This window comes from Sceloporus occidentalis, unplaced genomic scaffold (assembly GCF_023333645.1).
Source record: "Sceloporus occidentalis isolate IW3139 unplaced genomic scaffold, rSceOcc1.0.p SCAF_120, whole genome shotgun sequence".
NCBI classification, from domain to species: Eukaryota; Metazoa; Chordata; class Lepidosauria; order Squamata; family Phrynosomatidae; genus Sceloporus; species Sceloporus occidentalis.
Genome location: NW_028317100.1, coordinates 2,559,720 through 2,578,465, shown reverse-complemented (window position 1 = coordinate 2,578,465; position 18,746 = coordinate 2,559,720). Strand labels below are relative to the sequence as shown.

General features: G+C 39.8%; 1 protein-coding gene across 1 annotated transcript; it reads right to left on the bottom strand.

The window, feature by feature from the left end:
* Positions 1-1,214: 1,214 nt before the first annotated feature.
* On the bottom strand, positions 1,215-18,415 carry LOC149282275 (SH3 domain-binding protein 2-like). Its single transcript, XM_089498455.1, has 12 exons — positions 18,280-18,415; positions 13,653-13,755; positions 12,748-12,865; positions 11,982-12,052; positions 11,717-11,799; positions 11,515-11,574; positions 8,293-9,088; positions 7,508-7,616; positions 7,304-7,359; positions 5,930-6,008; positions 5,088-5,147; positions 1,215-1,367 (listed from the first exon to the last, which is right to left on the bottom strand). Exons 1-12 carry the CDS (start codon positions 18,413-18,415, stop codon positions 1,215-1,217), a joined length of 1,824 nt encoding a protein of 607 aa, XP_089354581.1.
* Between the last annotated feature and the right edge of the window lie 331 nt (positions 18,416-18,746).

Genomic DNA, 18,746 nt, shown 5'->3' with positions numbered 1-18,746 from the left:
CCTCCTTACCTCTTGTTTCTGTCAAATTGTTGTGTTGTATACTACTTGTTATGTCTTGGTCACCCATTGTACAGTGACACGGAATATGATGGCTCAGAATAAAATAATTAATAAAATAGTAATAGACTGACATGCTTTTTTCCAGCTAGTACGGTTTAATTAGGGCCTGTTGCGAATGCATAGGGGATCATACTTACTACGAGGCACCCCCAGTGCTGGTTTGGCAAAGGTCATTGGGGAGACTAATGAGACCCCTGGGGCGCATGCAAAGAAAATGCTTCCATAGATTTTAGCCAATCAGTTGTTTAAAACGTCAGCCCAAGGAGGAGTCTCTATATGCGTCTCATGCGCCTCTAGTGTTCATTTATTAAACTGCATCTACATAGTGTGCATCGTGGGTTTCCTTCCCCATTACTTTTTTTATTTTTCTATATCATTTGAAATGCTGGGGCCGAACCAGTTAAATTCTGTAATTGAATGTTGCCTGCTCTAGCAATGTGCATACCTTCAGGTCTGAACATTAGCTAAACTCTAGCCTGAGATTAAGAAAGTAGATAAGATTTCCTGACAACAGTAAAGGAGATTTCTGGTTATTCTTGTTGGGAATAAAAGCTTTTTGGTTAAAGCACGCACATTCTTCTTTTTGTTTCTGTAACAGCCACATAGAATTGTATGTGTATAAGAATTGTATAAATCCTTCATGTTCTGTAATTGTAAAACAGAACTGCCATGAGCTGCTATTCGTGTTCTACTTTGATTGCAATCAAAGACTACTTTCTACTTGTACCCTCCTTTATGTGAATAATTGGAACACAGTCTACAGAGTAGACCACTAATGGTCATATAAAGGGTAATGGTTACTTACAACTACAAGTAATATCTTAAAATGGTCATTGTGAATGCTGTGTGGGAACTTGCTATGTGGTTACATTTCCTCATACTCAGTTCATCTCTTGTCTCGTACAGCTTGCATTATAGAGGGGAAAAAGGGAAATGTAACATGTACAGAGTCACCTAAGTTCTAAATTTATTAAACACTCACTTCCCTTTGTAATTTTTTCCAATAGATGTGGTTGTAGACATAAAAAGTCGGTCTAGGTCTTCACAACATATTGCAAGGTGGCCGCACATACCAAAATTTCCAAAACCATGGTAAAGATATATAGGTAGAAAATCCATATTTCCGCTAATAGGACACCCTATTTGCTCCTCTGCTAGGTCTGATCATCATTCTGATGGGAATCATAGATGTCGGGCTGAGGGGTTCTAAGGGTGTTGGGGAACACCTTCAATGTCACAATGGCTGATGGCTGTAGGCTGGAAGGATCAGGCATTTTTCCTCCATTTGTGGTCAGCTGATTGATCAGCTGCCAACATGCAGGTCCTCATACCTTAAGTCTTTAAGCACATGTGCTAAGGGTTTCCCATTGGAGTCACCAGGATCTAAGTATGTATGCTTACTGAATGTTAGAATTCAATTCATTTTTATTACAAAAAGATTTTACTATTGCTCCCACATTTCTGCCTTATGTTTTTGTAGTGGTGTTTCGGCACATTTTCCCTATTTTCCATTTATTATTATTATTTATTTTTTACCCACTGGTGCAAAAACTATAGGACATACGACATCATCTAGAGGATGTTTTAGATGTTGAGAATCTTCTGTTCTGGAAACAATGGCGAAGTTTCAAGTCCTTCTATTTTTTATAAATTAAAGGAATGGATCTAGAGCGACATTAACATGGAGCAGGGATAGGGGACATCCTTGCCTCGTACCCTTCCCCAGCTCAAAGACAGACAAACTAGGATAATTTGTTGTAACAAAGGCGGATTTATAATTGGCCTGAATGTATGAGATAAAATAAGGACAAAAACATTGCCGCTCAACCAGATGAGATGTTTTTCTGTAAGAGTAACACCCATTTTCCTAACTTGCTAGATTGACGAATTAGTTTCCCAAATGATTACTTTGTGTATCCATATGTATTAAAATGAGAGGCCTAATAGCAAAAACATGGCATATTGTTTTGGTTAAAATCTAGAGGCAGCTCTTAAATTAATTCAAAAATGATAATTTCCTTTTTTTGTGTGGGTTAAGCAAAATGTAAACGTAAACTGGTACAATATACTAAATATTAGCTTTCCTAATTCTGAGCTCTTCTCTGGCATTAAATGTAGGAACTGTCACCTTGATCAGAGACTGAATGAAATATGCTAAGGTTGGACGTGAAGACGGATTCCATGCAGGGTGCATTTTCTCATAAGTAACTTGGGTTTTTTTTGTGAAGTCTCCTTCACAGAAATCTTGGAGGCAGTCGTAAGGCACAGAAAAAAGAATGATCGAGAGGCAGCGCATGGTCATTTAACACAACTGATTTTATATCAAGCTAGTTCGCTCATAGAAACCAGACTGCAACCACAAACAATTGTATTATTTATATAAAATTGTATGGATCAACAGTAAATTGTACAAACATAACATGTTTTTATACACGTTGCACCTAGCTGCCCTACTATTGCAGTAAATACAACATAATTCTGAAAAATTCAAATGACATAATAAAAACCATACTTTTCACATTCACTGATCGGATGCCTAAATTAGTGTCTTTTCATCCTGAACTAAAATAAGATAGTTTGCCAGTAAGCGCACAGTTAGCTCGTACATTCTAGTCCCAGGGGGCAAGCGGCTAGGAAACTGAAAAGTCTGTTCCTGGGTGCAGATTTTCATACCATTGCCATCTAGGGTTATCACAGGGGGTTATTATTATTACAGCTCAATGCAATTGGGGGATCCCTCAAGCCCAGAAAGAATTATTGATTAGTTAATTTAGTAGACAAAAAAACAAATTTCATAAAGCAGATCTGCTGCTATATCTTCTTGTATATCAATGAAACTGCATGTAAACGTACTTGATGCACTGGAATCCGTAACAGAAAATTCCATATATATATATATATATATATATATATATATATATATATATATATATATATATATATATATAATAAATATATATATAATATATTAATGTATAAGCGATATGTTTCCACTTCCTCTGGTCGGGGAGTGGAGTTTGGCGGTCCCCACTCTCTGCCCATGACCCCCATGGACTCCCTGTTTACAACTTACATCAACAATTGCTATTTTTTATTTTTTTTACATTTATAATTTTTTTTTTCCAAATAAGGGGAAATTAATACGGAATGTCTGCTAAAGTGCAAATGTATATCTAGTTGCTCCTCAGATTTCACTTCATATTCAGCCACCTAAACATGGAAATTCTGTAGTGTAAAACGTCAGGAAATAAAGACAGATCTATTTCAGCACTAACCACCCAGCGTCTGTAAACACCTTATTTATTTCAACAGAAGGGCCTGTCGTTCGGTCCCTGAAGAGGCCTAGTGATATCATTGTATTTTCTAAGCTAAAGGGCTCTATTGAAGGAAAATAGTGGTGTAAAAAATTCCTGTTATTTGTCATAAAAAAATAAAGCAAAAATAAAATTAAAAAGACTTTAAACAAATCATTGTGTGTTGTATTAAAATCAGAATTAAAATAATAACAGCACATATTACGAAGAAAATATGTCCTACATATATGAATGAATGTTAACGTCAATGCAGAAAAAAATGCACTCATGACTTAGAAATAAATGAATTTTTTTAAAAAAATAAATAAATAAAAGTGGTGAATTCTGTGAGAGCTAGAACGATTCTCTGTAACCAAGTCTTACTGTGATACAATTCAAATGTAGTAATTGTATTAAATGTATTTCTTGTTAAAAGCATATCCGTAATGGGATTGTGTAGAAAGATCATTTATAAAGTGGAGAATTTGCAGGGAGCCGCCGTTGAACGCTGTGGTGGTTGTACCCCGTCCTGAAATCTCATACACCGGAGTACTGTAAGCTCTTGTAAACAACCGTCATGAAATGTAAGACCTGTGACAGGTGACAGGTACGCGGTACTGACAATGTAGCACAGTGGGCTTGCTGTCCGTGAGTTTTCTGTACGAGGTCCTTCAGAACATTTGGAATCCTCCGGCAATGAATTAGATTGTTCTATACCGTCCTGTATCCTAAACTTTCCCATCCAGTGCTGTCTAGGAAAGTATCTTGTTAATCTTATACATATTCTTTCGGCATAGAAGCGTTTTGATCCATTTCAAAATTATTACACTGCAAAAATATATATTTTTAGAAACTATAATGAATATTTAACATCACACATCACCGTTTTTGTCCTTGGTAGCAAGGACGGAAGAAGAAATTGAAGTGCTGTCATTCTCTGCTGCTCCACCACCCATTCGTTTAGATATTTGGAGAACTTTATTTCTCATTTGGAAAACGGACGGGTGATACGTTCTGGAGAGCCGTGCTGGTACTCCTTTTATGAGAGTTTAAAGACGTGGCCATGAGTGCTCTCCGATCCCGCGAGTTTCTGAGCTCTGTCTATAACATTGGTGGTGCCCACTGTTTGTTGGTTTTTGTCTCTCTGCACGTAACTTTCTGTCAATGTTTTTAATGTAGAGACTTTATCCAAGAGGATCTCTAACCATAAAATGCTTCCATCAATGAAATTATGCAATCCTGGATGGTTTTAGAGCAATGGACCACAAAATATGCTCCTTCCATTTCTCAATAGAGCAGTTTCTCAGCTCTATTTGTTCACAAGAGTCACCTTGAAGATCCAGGGCACCCATAGGCATGTCGGAGAAGCAGGGTCTCATGGCTGGGTAATGTATTCTCATAGTAGTGTTCAACCAATCCCCCGATGTCGGCAAATGAAAGATCTGGTTCCAAGTATACCTTATTATCCTGTAAGAAAAGCAACACTTTATAGACCCTCAATGACATCCTCTTGAGCCAAAACATTGTATGTTTCCTTTTTAAGGTTTGTACAGCCGTAAAGCCAAGAACCTTTGTGACCCAGAAGGACAACATCCAAAGAAGGGGCCTCAAAAGCTAAGGTGACTCCATGTTTTCTATGCAGTGTGTAGCTGGCATATTTAATTTAAGATGGATATCATATCGTGATAGATGGAACATTTTGCTCATGAGTTCAAATGTAAGACATCTACCAACCTTTTCAAATATTCTGTAGTTCCGAACTCTCTCCATTTTTTTATCCCACACGACTAATACCTTGGAAAGAGATTGAAGAAGAAGTGTTAAATCGGTATTCTCCTTTAACGTTATTTACACTACATTAACATTGAATCCCTCGTTCTGGTTTAGCTTAAGCCCAACACTGTATGTATCGGGGGAACCCAAAACACACTGGGCATCAGGTGGAACTTAACTACGTTTGTGTGGAAGCTAGGAGTTCCCCCGTGGAACCTAAGCTGGAAAATGTCCCCTGAGTTTACCTACATCGTGGAGTGTAGATTTCTCATTCTATTAACCCCTTAATGCATTGTTTTCAATGGGTTTAGGGACCGCCCATTGTCCTTAAGGGGTTAAACCCTATGTTGGCTTGATACGTAAACATACAATGACTTGACTCTTACAGAGTCTTTGTCGTTGATTAAGAAAAAAGGTAATCTCGTTTCTGATACATACTCATGGTTGTCACTATAAAACCCCACAAACAGCATGACTTTTAAAGATTCACTAATTTCTCATTGTGATACAAATTTTTAGACGATTAAGACAAATATTCAGCAGGTATTTAATAGATTTCTCTTACTGAAACTTCTCCTTTAAGATAACAACTATGTCATTATAGACCAACTGAACTGGTCTATCTGCCCAGCCTCTAAGATTATGCAGAAATATCATCGGCGGCTGAATCTGTATCTTTTTAAACCCATTGTTTTTTCTGCTCTTCAGGAAACGTCTGTGAAAATAATAACTTTGTATATCTAACAGCGACAGCCAATCTAATAGGAAGTTGTAACCAATTCTGCATACGGAGTGAGTTTTACCTTTCCGCTCTTTGAAGAATTCCTAATACAGAATAGGCCGTTCACAGGCGTTCCTCCAGAGCTTGCGGCTTTGAACATCCTGAAAAAAAAGAACCAAAACAATACGTTCATTTATCTCCCCTCTTCAAAGAGAGCGTAATATAATTCCACCGCCATGGTGCGAACGGCTGTTTTCAATCAAATAGCGGGTCTGCTTACTCAGCAATATGCATAGAGTAAAAGGGCCACTTAATTGGAGATAAGCTTCATTCTTCACCATTTTTGACATCTTCCGATCTGTAGAGCGATTGTGGTTGAAAGCGTGAAAAGTGGTCTTGATCAAAGATAACCACTTTTCCATATTTGCTTAGAATCACTTTTATATTTATTAAAAAAAAACAACCCATTGTCTTGTAATCTGCTACTAATAGTGCTAAAGATGGAGGAAGCAGTAGAAATGTTTCATTGGTTGCCAAAGGGACTGATCCACTTTTACATGCATACGTTAGAAATGCTCTTTATGTACTCCCTCTAGATTGTAAGCTCATTTGAGTCGGATCCTCCTCATCTGTTGTTTCTGTGAGTCTAATTGTTATGTTATATACTACTGTTAACCTGCCCTGGTTGACCATTGTACAGTGCTGCGCCATCAAATTCCGTAGCGCTGTACAATGGGCTATATAAAACAATATATAATAGTAATGCCTCATTGAATTTTGCACACAGCTGAAGTGTTACATCTGATTACTCAGCAGTCCTGTGCACCTTGCCATCTCCTCACTTTTCACCTCTCTTGACTAAGTAAGAAGAGTCTAATTTTAACTACCCCCCAGGACAGATGGTTTACACTCTCCAGATGCAGATATAGAGAGGCACAGGGGCAGTAGTCTTCACTAGTGATCAGGAGAGAGGCACAGGGGCAGTAGTCTTCACTAGTGATCAGGAGAGAGGCACAGGGGCCGTCATCTTCTACTATTGGTTAGGAGAGAGGCACAGGGGCAGTAGTTTTTTTTTACTATTGGTCAGGAGAGAGGCACAGGGGCAGTGTTTTTTTATCCAGTGTTCAGGAGAGAGGCTTCACTAGTGGCTAGGAGAGCGGTTCAGGGAGAAGTGCTCTGCTTGGTAAAAATAAACGACGTACCTCACAGATTTCAAATCGCCGAAGGGACACTTGGTTTTGAATGTGTGGTTATAGATGTGGCAAGAGATCAATGTCCTCTTTAACAAATTACATAAAATTATGTTCAGCTTCTGAGCACTTATTCCCTTCTCTATGTACTATAGGTTCTAGACCAATTGGCAAGGAGCGGCTTCCTTTTCAGCATTATGTTTTGTACTATTTGATGTTTAGTTAGTATCCCAGTAAATTTAATATATTAAAAAAAAAATACATACCACTCAACCTCATTGGACTCCGTGGTTTCCACAAAAACAGTAGGAGGTAACGGGACCTGAAAAGAAGACATTATGAGAATAAAAAAAATGATAATGTGAGCACAGGCAACAGGTCTAGAGGTTGCCATGCCGACAGCCCATTTCCATTACTATGGCCCGACACAATTTGCAATTGCCGCTTTGGCATATAATAGGAACCGTTACCTTTTCATAGTCTTCATCGCTGTCACCTCTATCATCTACCAGTGGCCTCACAGGCATAATCGGAGGTTCAATGGGAATTCTGAAACTCTGACCATCGGGGGGCGATCTCCTGGAGAAAACAATTCAACATACCGTGTATTGAGAGGAGAAGATAAGGACAAGATGTTTTACACTTGGATCATCTCAGTATAGCTAACGTGAATTGGCAAAACCCTAAACACTGTTCACGTTTTCTATTTTTCCAACAAAGCTTAAATTGAATCCAAATAGAAATGAATAATGCGCTACCAATCAACTCATAAAAGCTGTCGATGTTGAACATCATGATCTTGTTTTAGTTAATGAATGAATATTATTCATGGATGGATATTATTTAAATACCAGCCTTTTAAAAAGTATTCAAACATTGTAGTTACGGACATTACTCTTATTTCCGAGGAGAAAAACATTGGTTTTTGATTTCAAGAATAACTTAATGATACATTTTTGATAACATATAATAAAAATGAGCTTTCAGTTTGCTGTTAGTGAATAAATCTAGTATTTAAAGGGGCAGTAGTGATATGCTTTCCTCTAGGAGGAAGATGGGGATTAAACCTTGTCAGCTCTCATTTGCTAACGAGCCAGCATGGTTTTGTTACGTACCTAAATCAAATCAAGTATCTTGGTTTGTGGTCCATAGCGAAGATGGGTTTTCTATTGTAAACTATTTAATTATCATGAAATGTATGTTCTAAGGTGAAAGGAAAATTAGAGATATTTTAAAGAGCACATCCTCTACTTACACGATTGGAGATAACACAGCTCTGGTTAACGGCTTCTGTATCGGTGGAGGTTTTAATGGAAATGGCTTTTTTTCATCCCGCGAAGTGCTGACCTCTTGTGATTGGTCACCAGCGCCTATAACTTTGGGCTTGTTTGGTGGAACTGGAGGTGTTGAACTGCCAGCGTTGGGCGATTTGTTGGGTTTCACTGGTAGAACTGGTGCGTTGGCAGACTGTTTAGGTGTTGATACTCCAGTGACCGGTTTATTCTTTGGCACTGGCGGCGGAGTGGTAGATTCTGCCTTCACAGTATTGTGGAGTTCCCTGATGAAAGGGCTTACACTGGTTTCACATGGCAACTGGGCATTAGACGTTGACCCCTTTGATTCACAGCTTCCAATGCTGTTTGAGGGTGGCAAGACAGCTGGGTTTTTCCGGGGAATAGGTGGCTGTGGTGGTAGAAGAGATAGCGTTGTATTTTTTGCCGCCATATTAGAGTTGGGAAAACATGTATTATCCTTTCGGGCACGCGGACCTTCTTTTTCGCTTATGTATGAGAATTTCTTGTGGGAATCGGCAAGGGCAAATGGCTCCCCCACTTTGGGGACTGCAGGAAACACCGATGTTGGAGGATGCTTGGTGCCTGGCTCACACGGACCATAGTTCTGAACGGTAAATGGTTTCTGAACTGAACTTGTCACGTCTAAATCTTTACTATCACAGGTGCTCTTTTTGACAGAGGGGCTAGGAGGAAGATAAGGTAATGATCGTCTGTCGCTATGAGTTGGGACCGGTGGTATTGGATATGTCGGTGCAGCTGAAAGAGAGAAAACGAGTTAGAAGATTACACGTTAGAGGTTAAAAACTCAAGCCTACACTCTTTACCTGAGAGAAAATGGGACTAAATAGGACATGGCTTTTGTGGGTAAAATCTAAATTAACCCCCCCGAACACTTATCCCTTGTTGTACCCTAAGAAAATTACCCTAATCCAACAAATGCACAGTGTGTCTTTTAATTAAAACACTGTATTCTAATTGAATTTTGCCAAGTTCAAACTCCAGCCTATGACATCACCAACGAACGTGAAATAAGCGCCCGCAAATGTGCTGCTGCATCGGAATAATATGAAGTAACTTCCCTTTTCAACTGAAAACCCCATCGAACCTTTTATGAAATCATGTGCCTAGTGTTTTTTTTTTCCCCTCACACTTTTAAGTGATAGATACTTTATAAACTGAAACTCATACGGGGTTAAATGTTTGAAAAAGCTCTTCCCAGGCTCTAGAGATGAGTTTTTAACGTATTTGACCACATTTACTGTAAGATGCGATCGTACTCTACGGAGGAGACATTGTTCCCCATTCTCAATACTCAACATTGAAGCACCCGTTATAAAGTCAATAGAATACATGTATGTTGTACACGAGCTGCGGTCACCTTACTTTTTATTTTAACTGGAGTACTAGAAAATATAGGAAATTAGAAAAAGGAAAACTTACAAAATAAGTGATTGGTTACGCATTTGGGAAAACCTAATTAGATGTAGGGCTGCAACTAACGATTATTTTAATAATCGATTAGTTGGCCGATTATTTTTTCGATTAATCGATTAATCGGATAAAAAAAAACAATATGCAAATGTTTTGTTTATTTAAAATTTAATGAACTGGATGTTAAAAAACAACTTAAAATTTACATTAACATTCTTATTTTGTTATGATGTAATAAAAAAACAATATTTTAAAAGTACAAAAACCCAAACACAATATTTATGAAACAAAATAACCCCAAACATTCTGAAAAGAGGTGGACTATTACTGTTCAAGAAACTTTGCCCCAGCCCTGGCACTTTGCACCCAGCACTTTGCACCCAGCACTTTGCACCCAGCACTTTGCACCCAGCACTTTGCACCCAGCCCTGGCACTTTGCACCCAGCACTTTGCCCCACCCCTGGCACTTTGCACCCAGCACTTTGCACCCGGCACTTTGCACCCAGCCCTGGCACTTTGCACCCAGCACTTTGCCCCAGCCCTGGCACTTTGCACCCAGCACTTTGCACCCAGCCCTGGCACTTTGCACCCAGCCCTGGCACTTTGCACCCAGCACTTTGCACCCGGCACTTTGCACCCAGCACTTTGCCCCAGCCCTGGCACTTTGCACCCAGAACTTTGCACCCTGGCACTTTGCACCCAGCCCTGGCACTTTGCACCCAGCCCTGGCACTTTGCACCCGGCACCCGGCACTTTGCACCCGGCACCCGGCACTTTGCACCCGGCACTTTGCACCCAGAACTTTGCCCCAGCCCTGGCACTTTGCACCCAGAACTTTGCACCCTGGCACTTTGCACCCAGCCCTGGCACTTTGCACCCAGCACTTTGCACTGTGCCCCTGCACCCAGTCTCCAACTCTGCCCTGCACCCAGCCCTGCCCCCACAGTCTGCCCTGCCCCCACACTCACACCCTGCACCCACTCTGCCCTGCACCCACACTCACACCCTGCACCCACTCTGCCCTGCACCCACACTCACACCCTGCACCCACTCTGCCCTGCACCCACTCTGCCCTGCACCCAGTCTCCAACTCTGCCCTGCACCCAGTCTCCAACTCTGCCCTGCACCCAGTCTCCTGCCCTGCCCCCACACTCACACCCTGCCCTGCATCCCCACCCCCACTCTGCCCTGCACTCAGTCTCCTACCCTGGCCTGCCCCCCCACCCCCACTCTGCCCTGCATCCCCTGAAACCCCACCCCCACCCCCGCGAACCGCTCTGTGCGAACGGAGCCACACGCAACTAAAAGAAGGCGGAGAGTGCAGCGGAAGCGGGGAACGCTCGCGGAGGTAAGTAAAAGGAGCCGAGTGCTCCAACAACGAATCGATCACTCGATTAATCGATAACGGAAATCGTCGACAACGATTTCCGTTATCGATTATTATCGATTTTATCGATTCGTTGTTTCAGCCCTAATTAGATGGAATAAAATATATATAATGTCATAGAGAGTAGATTTACTAAACTGAGCTCATTGACTTAAACTATGAATTATGTGACACCATACCAGGCCAAGACGTGGCCCCAGGATAATGTAATCCGTGATGTCCGGGGCAGCAGACACTAAGCACGCTTGGCCCGTCATTATGTACAGTGACGTGGGTGAGCTGAAATGTGTCAATTCACTAAAAGCCTGTGGCTCGGTAAATAAATGTTTGCAGAAAATAAAAAAAAATAACTAATTAATGTACCGTCGATCCCATCTGGTTGCAAATAGTCGTCTTCATCATCCTCTTGATCTTGCCAACTGTCTAAAAATAAAAAGAGTGTAAGTAAAAGGCATGAAGCTAGAATGTCAATGTCCCCTTAAATCAATAAAATATGCCCAAATCAAATTAAATGAACGACGATAAAAAAGGCTGTATATTATAATAATATAAATATGTTAATTACCTTCCAAGGGATTTTGTGTATATTTGATATTCACGGGCCTCTCCACCGAATCGTAGAAACTGTCGCTTTCTGACCCTGTATCGCTGTAAGAAAAGTGGCTCTGTTAAAAAATCCCTCTCTCATAAAAGAACAAATGTATGTACAATAAAAAAGTGGCAAACACTGCAGGATAACGAGCACGGAAAAGCCAGGTGCATGCTGGGAATAATTACTGGATAGAGAAAGAGCGCTAACGCTACATGGATAAAATATATTTATTGTCTACCTTAAGTCTGTGACCGTCTCTTTTTTCTCATGGTAACGGTCAATTTCTTTCCTAAGCGCCAACATCCATTTCTGGAATACAAAAAAAAGAATAATTAGAATATACAATTATTTTAATGATATAATTAGTATAATATTTGAGTTGCTCGGGTTGTTAAAGGTATTGTTTAACCTATTCTGCTGAATGTATCACCTTTCTAATTAAATACAAACACAGAAGCATCACACTTAGTTCTGTTGAATACCCAACCCCCTTCCCGGAAATAATTCTTTCCCCATGTAAAATTTTGTCTGCTTTCTTAATTTTGCAGGGAACGTTTAATTGTCACGTGACACCAACACAGGGATTGTTGCCGCAGAAACGGAACAAGATTATTTAACCCCTTAAGAACAATGGGCGGTCCCTAAACCCAATGAAAACAATGCATTTTGAGCCCGTACATGTATGGGCTTTGTCATTAAGGGGTTAAAAACGTCTTGTGTTGTTATTGTGCGATTACATTTTCCGAGGAAAGAATAACTTGACGGATCTGCCAAGGTTTATTTGCTTAACATGGAGCAAACAATATGGCGCATGCTGGTTATTAAACGTATCTGCTTTATTGCTATTCCTGATTCCGGTTGAAAGCCGTGATACTATATTCGCAAAAATAATATAGATACACACAAAAGAAAAAAAGCAGAAAAAAAAACGGATAAAATGTAACAAACAAAGACAAATAGCAGAAAACAAAGGGAAGTTCCGCTACTCTCCGCCATAGCTGTACCTTCCTCTCCTCCTCGGAAGCTGCCGAAAAGTACCACGTGCGGTGCTTCTTACTGACGTGAACCACCTTGAAAGGAAACACGTTGCTTGATGTTGTTTCTTCTGCTGCCCTCATTACCCTGAGAAGACGGTGGACATTGTGATCGGAGGAACGGCTCATGCCCCCACTTACTTTCTTCTGCATTTATGGCACTTTTTGGTAATTTTTTTAATTTATTTATTTTACATTTATAAAAGGGCATGGCAAAACAGTTAGAATGATGCCGCATGCACCGCATAACAGGACTTAAATGTATTATAAAAGGAGCCTCAAACATATAGCTCTCCGGAAGAAGAATGGCGAGCACCTTGGGTTTTGTAGTTAAACAACAGGTGGAAAACTATGAGCAATAATAAGTCCTCGGCATCCTACCTATTCAAAAGATACCTCCAACAGCCCTCAAATCTTCACCAGATCATCCATTATTGTATAGTTTATGCAAGAACTAAGCCAGATCGAGTAGGTCACCAACCTCTGTAAAACCTCTTAAAAAAGCATACAATGCGGTCTCGAAACTTTAAAGGTCTCAAGTCATTTCACTACCATCTCACGCTAATGGACAGTTATGTTACCTCGAATGATGAATGACATATAGTTAGAATGTATGGTTTTCAGTTTTGCATAGAAGGTAGCCACCTTTACAGGAACATTAAAAACCACGAGTGCCAATGTCACCAGAAACTCAGATACTTGGTTTCCTTTTTTAATGTATCCAACCGGCTATCGTTTTAAATTATTTTATTTATTATTTATATTTTTTTATTAAAAAAAACCCCTCTTAACTAAATAGATCAGTGGTGAATGCAGCATTGTTATGTTGTGGCGCTCAATGTTATAACGAGTCAGTAGAAGGGGCTACCACTGACCTGTTGTATCCATTTAGGGAGAAGGCTCCTTGCGATGAAGAAGACGTGCTAGTTTTAAAGTAGTACACACACCCTTTGTGTATGATCACATATCTCAAGGGCCCTAAAAGAGGAAACACAGACACCATACATTATTACATTATTAAATAAATCACATTATCAAATAAACGCAACCCAACCAAATGTTTATTAAGGAATCGTGAACACGGACTATAGCGGGAATGTCACGTGTGCAGAGGGCACACATCTGTCCAGAGGATCATTCCCTCATATACATGAAAAGGGTCATTCTACCAACAAATAGTCTTAATATAATAGTTCAGAAATCACATGATTTATACGCATAGCCGTGGCTGATAAGAACCATGACAGTTGTAACTAGTTATATACGATTTTTTTTAGCGCTTCTTTGAAAAAGGGTCTTGTCGATTCAAATCCAATAACATATGTGGCTACTCTTTACCCCTTTGGAGTAGCTGCATCATCTGTGTATTGATGATTACATTCCATAAGAACACTCTAGGAACCAGTTTCCAATGGAAAACACAACTCAACAAACCCTTACATTCATTTAATTTTGGATTTTTCTACAAAGCCATTGTATCCCTCTGGGTGATTTTGAGACTTTTTTTTTTTTTTTACCAACGTGTGACTCAAATGTATTTCAAAACTGACCATGGAATGACTCGCCCTAATCAATTATCCATTCAAGGAGAACACGAATGCAAAAATGTCAACGTTAGTACATTAAAAGACTGCACTGAAATAATTGACTGCATGCTGTCCCAACGCAAAATATATTGAAATATATTAATTTTTAGCAAGAAACCAGAGCCATTTGTAAATGAACGGTTGACTTGTGTTAGTAGCCTGAAACATGCTGTCATTTGGCCATTGCACCACCGCATCTGTGTACACATCTTTTAATGGAGTTTCTTTGGTCAACACTCCTCGCTTTGTGATTTTAAGAAACCACAAGTCCTATTATCTTGAAAGTAGGGTTAAAATACTGAGCAGACTTAAAGTCTGCAAAAGGCCAATACCCAACAACTTGTGTTCATCTGAGGCTGACCACCAGTACATGTGGTTTATCTGTCTCAACCTGATGTCTGCTGACTTACTGGCAGCTCTTAACCACATGCACTCGACTTCTTTCCGTCAAGTGTCAGAAAGCTGCTCAAATCTTCTCTGAGCCATCCAGACCAACTATAGATGCACGGAAATATGCTATTTAATGATAAATCCTTTAAAAATAAGTCTTCCTTTGGCATAATCATAGAATACCTAGGGTACATTCCTATGTTTGCAGGACCATCTGTTGACTATTTGGCAGACGACACCAATCCAATCAGGCATATTGATTTTAAAGGTTTACGCAAGGATAACAAAAAGCGATTTCAAGATCTCAGGACTTAAAAAACCCAGACGACATCCTGTCAGTTTTCTTAAAAATCCCAGTCAGCTATTTAAGGGGACACTGTAGACATCACATGCACTTTAAACTTTAGTAGTCGTGGTGTTCCTATTGCAGAATCCCCCCATATGCATTTTCCTCTTCCCCCACCCCCAGCTGTTTGATCATGGATGTGTACTTGTGTCTGTGTGTGAGCATGGATGTGTAAGTAGGATGAGATGGAGTGTGTGTGTGAGTAACTGTGTGTAATTTGTGTAAGTGTGTTTACATATGTTGTATGGTAGAAGGAGGGCAAGGGGCAAAGAAGGCAGAGACCAGTTTGGGGGGCCCAGGACAATTTTTTGCACCAGGGCCCAGTGCAGTGACATAAGCAATGACATGTATATACTGTAAATACAGATGTGTGAAAAAGAAAGGTACACCCTTTTTGAATTGTATGGGCCGAATAACATTCATCTGTTCCTTAGCAGGTCTCAAAATGAGCTAAATACAACCTCAAAGGAACAACATGACGTATTGCACTGGGTGTCATGATTTATTCAACAAAAATAAAGCCAAACTGGAGAAGCCATGTGTGAAAACCTAAGTAAACTCCCTAGGAATTAAGATGCTAAGTAGCAGACAGGTGCAGGTAATCAAATGCCATTGATTAATTGATTAGTAGCAAATGTTTACACCTCTATGAAAGCCAAGGTTTTAGCAGTTTGCTGGTCTAAAGCATTAAGAGTTAACATTGGCTCCAATATACTTTAATTTGTGTGAAAACTCTACTTCTTCATTTAGAGGAGTAATTAAAATGAAGAACAACGTGTGATGAGTGGTCGGCCACTTAGCAAAATGTCGAAGCTGATGGGGGAAGTGGTAGGCTTTCCTCTACATTAGTTGTGTTTTTATGTATATCGGCCATATCGGTCTCATACTGTAAAAACATTTCCTTCTCAAAAAAAGTGGTCACTAAGTTTCCTGCATTGTTATATAAGAGAAATCATTTGTTATACACTGTATCTTATTTATGATTTTAAGAACTATAAGGGATAACAATCATTATACCGGTAAGTTAGACATATAGTTATAACAGAAATTGGCGGCACATGAGAACCATTCCATCGGGTCTGCCTATTTTTTCTGATATAAGAACTTAGGTCTTAATCAGTCCTTGGTCTGGTCTTAGATACAGGATAGCTTTATGCCTATCCTATGCAAGTTTAAATCCCCTAATTATATTCACCTCTACCAACTGCGCTGGGAGGCTGTTCTACTTATCTATACATTTACCCCCTCAGTGGAATAAAGTTGCCTTACAATATATCTGAACCTCTAACACTCTTAGATAATGACCTTGTGTTCTAAGGTTTCTTCCCTGGGATACGTTTCTCATTAAACAGTACGCTGGGGATTAAATATTTAATTTATTTGCATATCTATGAATTATGTAGGCTCCGTGCCAATGCGTTTATAGGGAATGCAGTGAGATACCATTCACCATCATCTTGTCAGGGTTACTCAACTGATTAGGGAGCAGCCCTTTCCTTCCCTGGGTCAGGGTTACTCACCTGATTGCTATTAGGCAGCCCCTTTTTCTACTCAGTCCAGGCTATTTAAGCAGCGATGCTCATTACCTCCTTGCCCTTGTGTTGTTTCCAGATACCAAGCACTTTTCCGGCTATTCAGTGTATTCCTGTGCACGACGACGCTCGGCTGACTTCCCTTCTGGCTCCTGACTACTGGCTTTGATTCTGACTCTGCTGATCTCCGTACTCCTGACCCCGGCTCGTCTGATTACCCGCTCCGGCTACTGACCCTCGCTTATCTCTTGGATTTTGGATCACAATATATATTTTTATCTTTCTCATTAAAGGTGTATTGCATCATTCTTACTGTTTCTGCCTTGTTCCTGGTCCCTAACACATCTACAACATCGCCATTATACACCATTTAGTAATTAAACCCCACTGTGAAAGTGAGTATGAGTTGTAGAATGGGTTAGACGAAGAAGAGACGGAAAATTATGACCAGAGGACCTCTCTAACCTTAGAGCCTAGGGGCAAATCCCGAGTATTTCTACATATCCCTAAAATTCAACTTATTTATTTTTCAGTTCTTCCTTTGGAGTCACAAACTGACATTAATAAGATTTGTTTAGGATGTGTAATGGACACATTATTTTCAGATTGCTTTAGCTGCACTTTATGACAGTATTCCTGTACTAGCTTGAAACAAGTCCAATCATCCATCTAAGGAGAACAGAGAACCACGTGCTGATCACAATGGATTTTAATGAGGGTGTTCCCCAAAAACCATGCTGACCTGGGCCTGTCCTGTTTGGAAGGACACCAAAAAGTCCCAAGAGACACCTCCTCCTATACATCATTTACTTGGCAGAGGTTTTTACAAGCCGAGGCAGAAATCAGCATGAACAGATTATCTATACTGTAATACAAAAGTCTTTTCTAATTTGTTTTATGTTCTCTGTCTTCTCCTCGCCGATCCGCAGGCTCCTTTCTAGTGTGTGTGTGTGTTTTGAGGGTACCTGTCCGGACCCTGGTCACCTTGGGCCACTAATGTGTATGAGCAGGAAAGATGAACTACTGGCCATCATTTTCTAAACACATTATTTTAGTGTCATCAAGCCTTTTATTATCGTCATTTTCTTCGTTATCACAATATGCAAAACCTCTTTGGCTTTACAATGTTTGTTAAGAAGCTAAGAATTTAAACACACACAAGTACATCACTGGGAATTATTAAAAAGGTTGGATAATCCTCAATAAAATAAAAAAGGATCTGATGAACGAAAGGTCCATTGTGTTGGAATAGTAGCTGTAACGGAATGTTTTACGCAGGATTTAGGACCGTCATTTAAATGCCGGGTCAGAAGCATAAGGGGAGCTTATTTAGTTAACCTTTTCAGTGCCAGCGCGGGAGAGCAATGCGGTGGTTGACAAAGAGACGCTCAACTCTTTGGATATGAAATGGGTGAAGGCAGTACCTACATAATATTATTACTAGATTATTATGTAAGACCACTGCTCTTCTCTCTATACTAACCCCTGACTGCCAAAACAGAGGTAAACGTGGGCCAAAGCAATTTTTATGGATATCCAACTAACAATTACTAAAAATAATAATAATAATATCCTAACATAATTCAATTTTTTTCAAGAAAATATTACAACGTTAGTAAGCCTTCTGTATGTGTTCGTTGGAACTTACACTTTAAAAGCTGAAAACGTATTCCTCCTCTTTTGTGCAAATATCCAGCTGATGTAACGCCACCAGGCATTGTCAGTAAGTTCTGGGCTCCAATCGCCTTCATGGGAATTGGCCAAATGGGCTCCCCAGATGCCATGGTCCTGAAAAGAAAAAAAATTATAATAATGTAATTTATTTTAGGATTATAAGAGAAAAATTAAAAACATTATTGGAACAGTATTAGAGGTGTAAGAATAGGGGTCGCATTGGGTAACCCTGTATCTGGTGCAGGAAGAAGTGCGCAGACTGGTATCTCGTTATATTTAAAATACTCTTACAGAAGATACAAGAATAAGCCCAAAATGAATTGTTTCAATAATCTCTCTCTATATAAATATATACATACATATAAAGTGATTATTGCCCAACCTGCCCAAAGAGTGGGTCCACTCGGAACCCTGGCCATACGAGAGGCCAAATGCATCCCA

Coding starts and splice junctions, on each gene's coding strand:
- LOC149282275 (XM_089498455.1), bottom strand. CDS start 18,415: ATGGCATCTGGGGAGCCCATTTGGCCAATTCCCATGAAGGCGATTGGA. Junction 13,756..18,279: donor ACGTTTTCAGCTTTTAAAGT/GTAAGTTCCAAC, acceptor TTCCTCTTTTAG/GGCCCTTGAGATATGTGATC. Junction 1,368..5,087: donor ACTACAGAATATTTGAAAAG/GTTGGTAGATGT, acceptor GCATGTTGGCAG/CTGATCAATCAGCTGACCAC.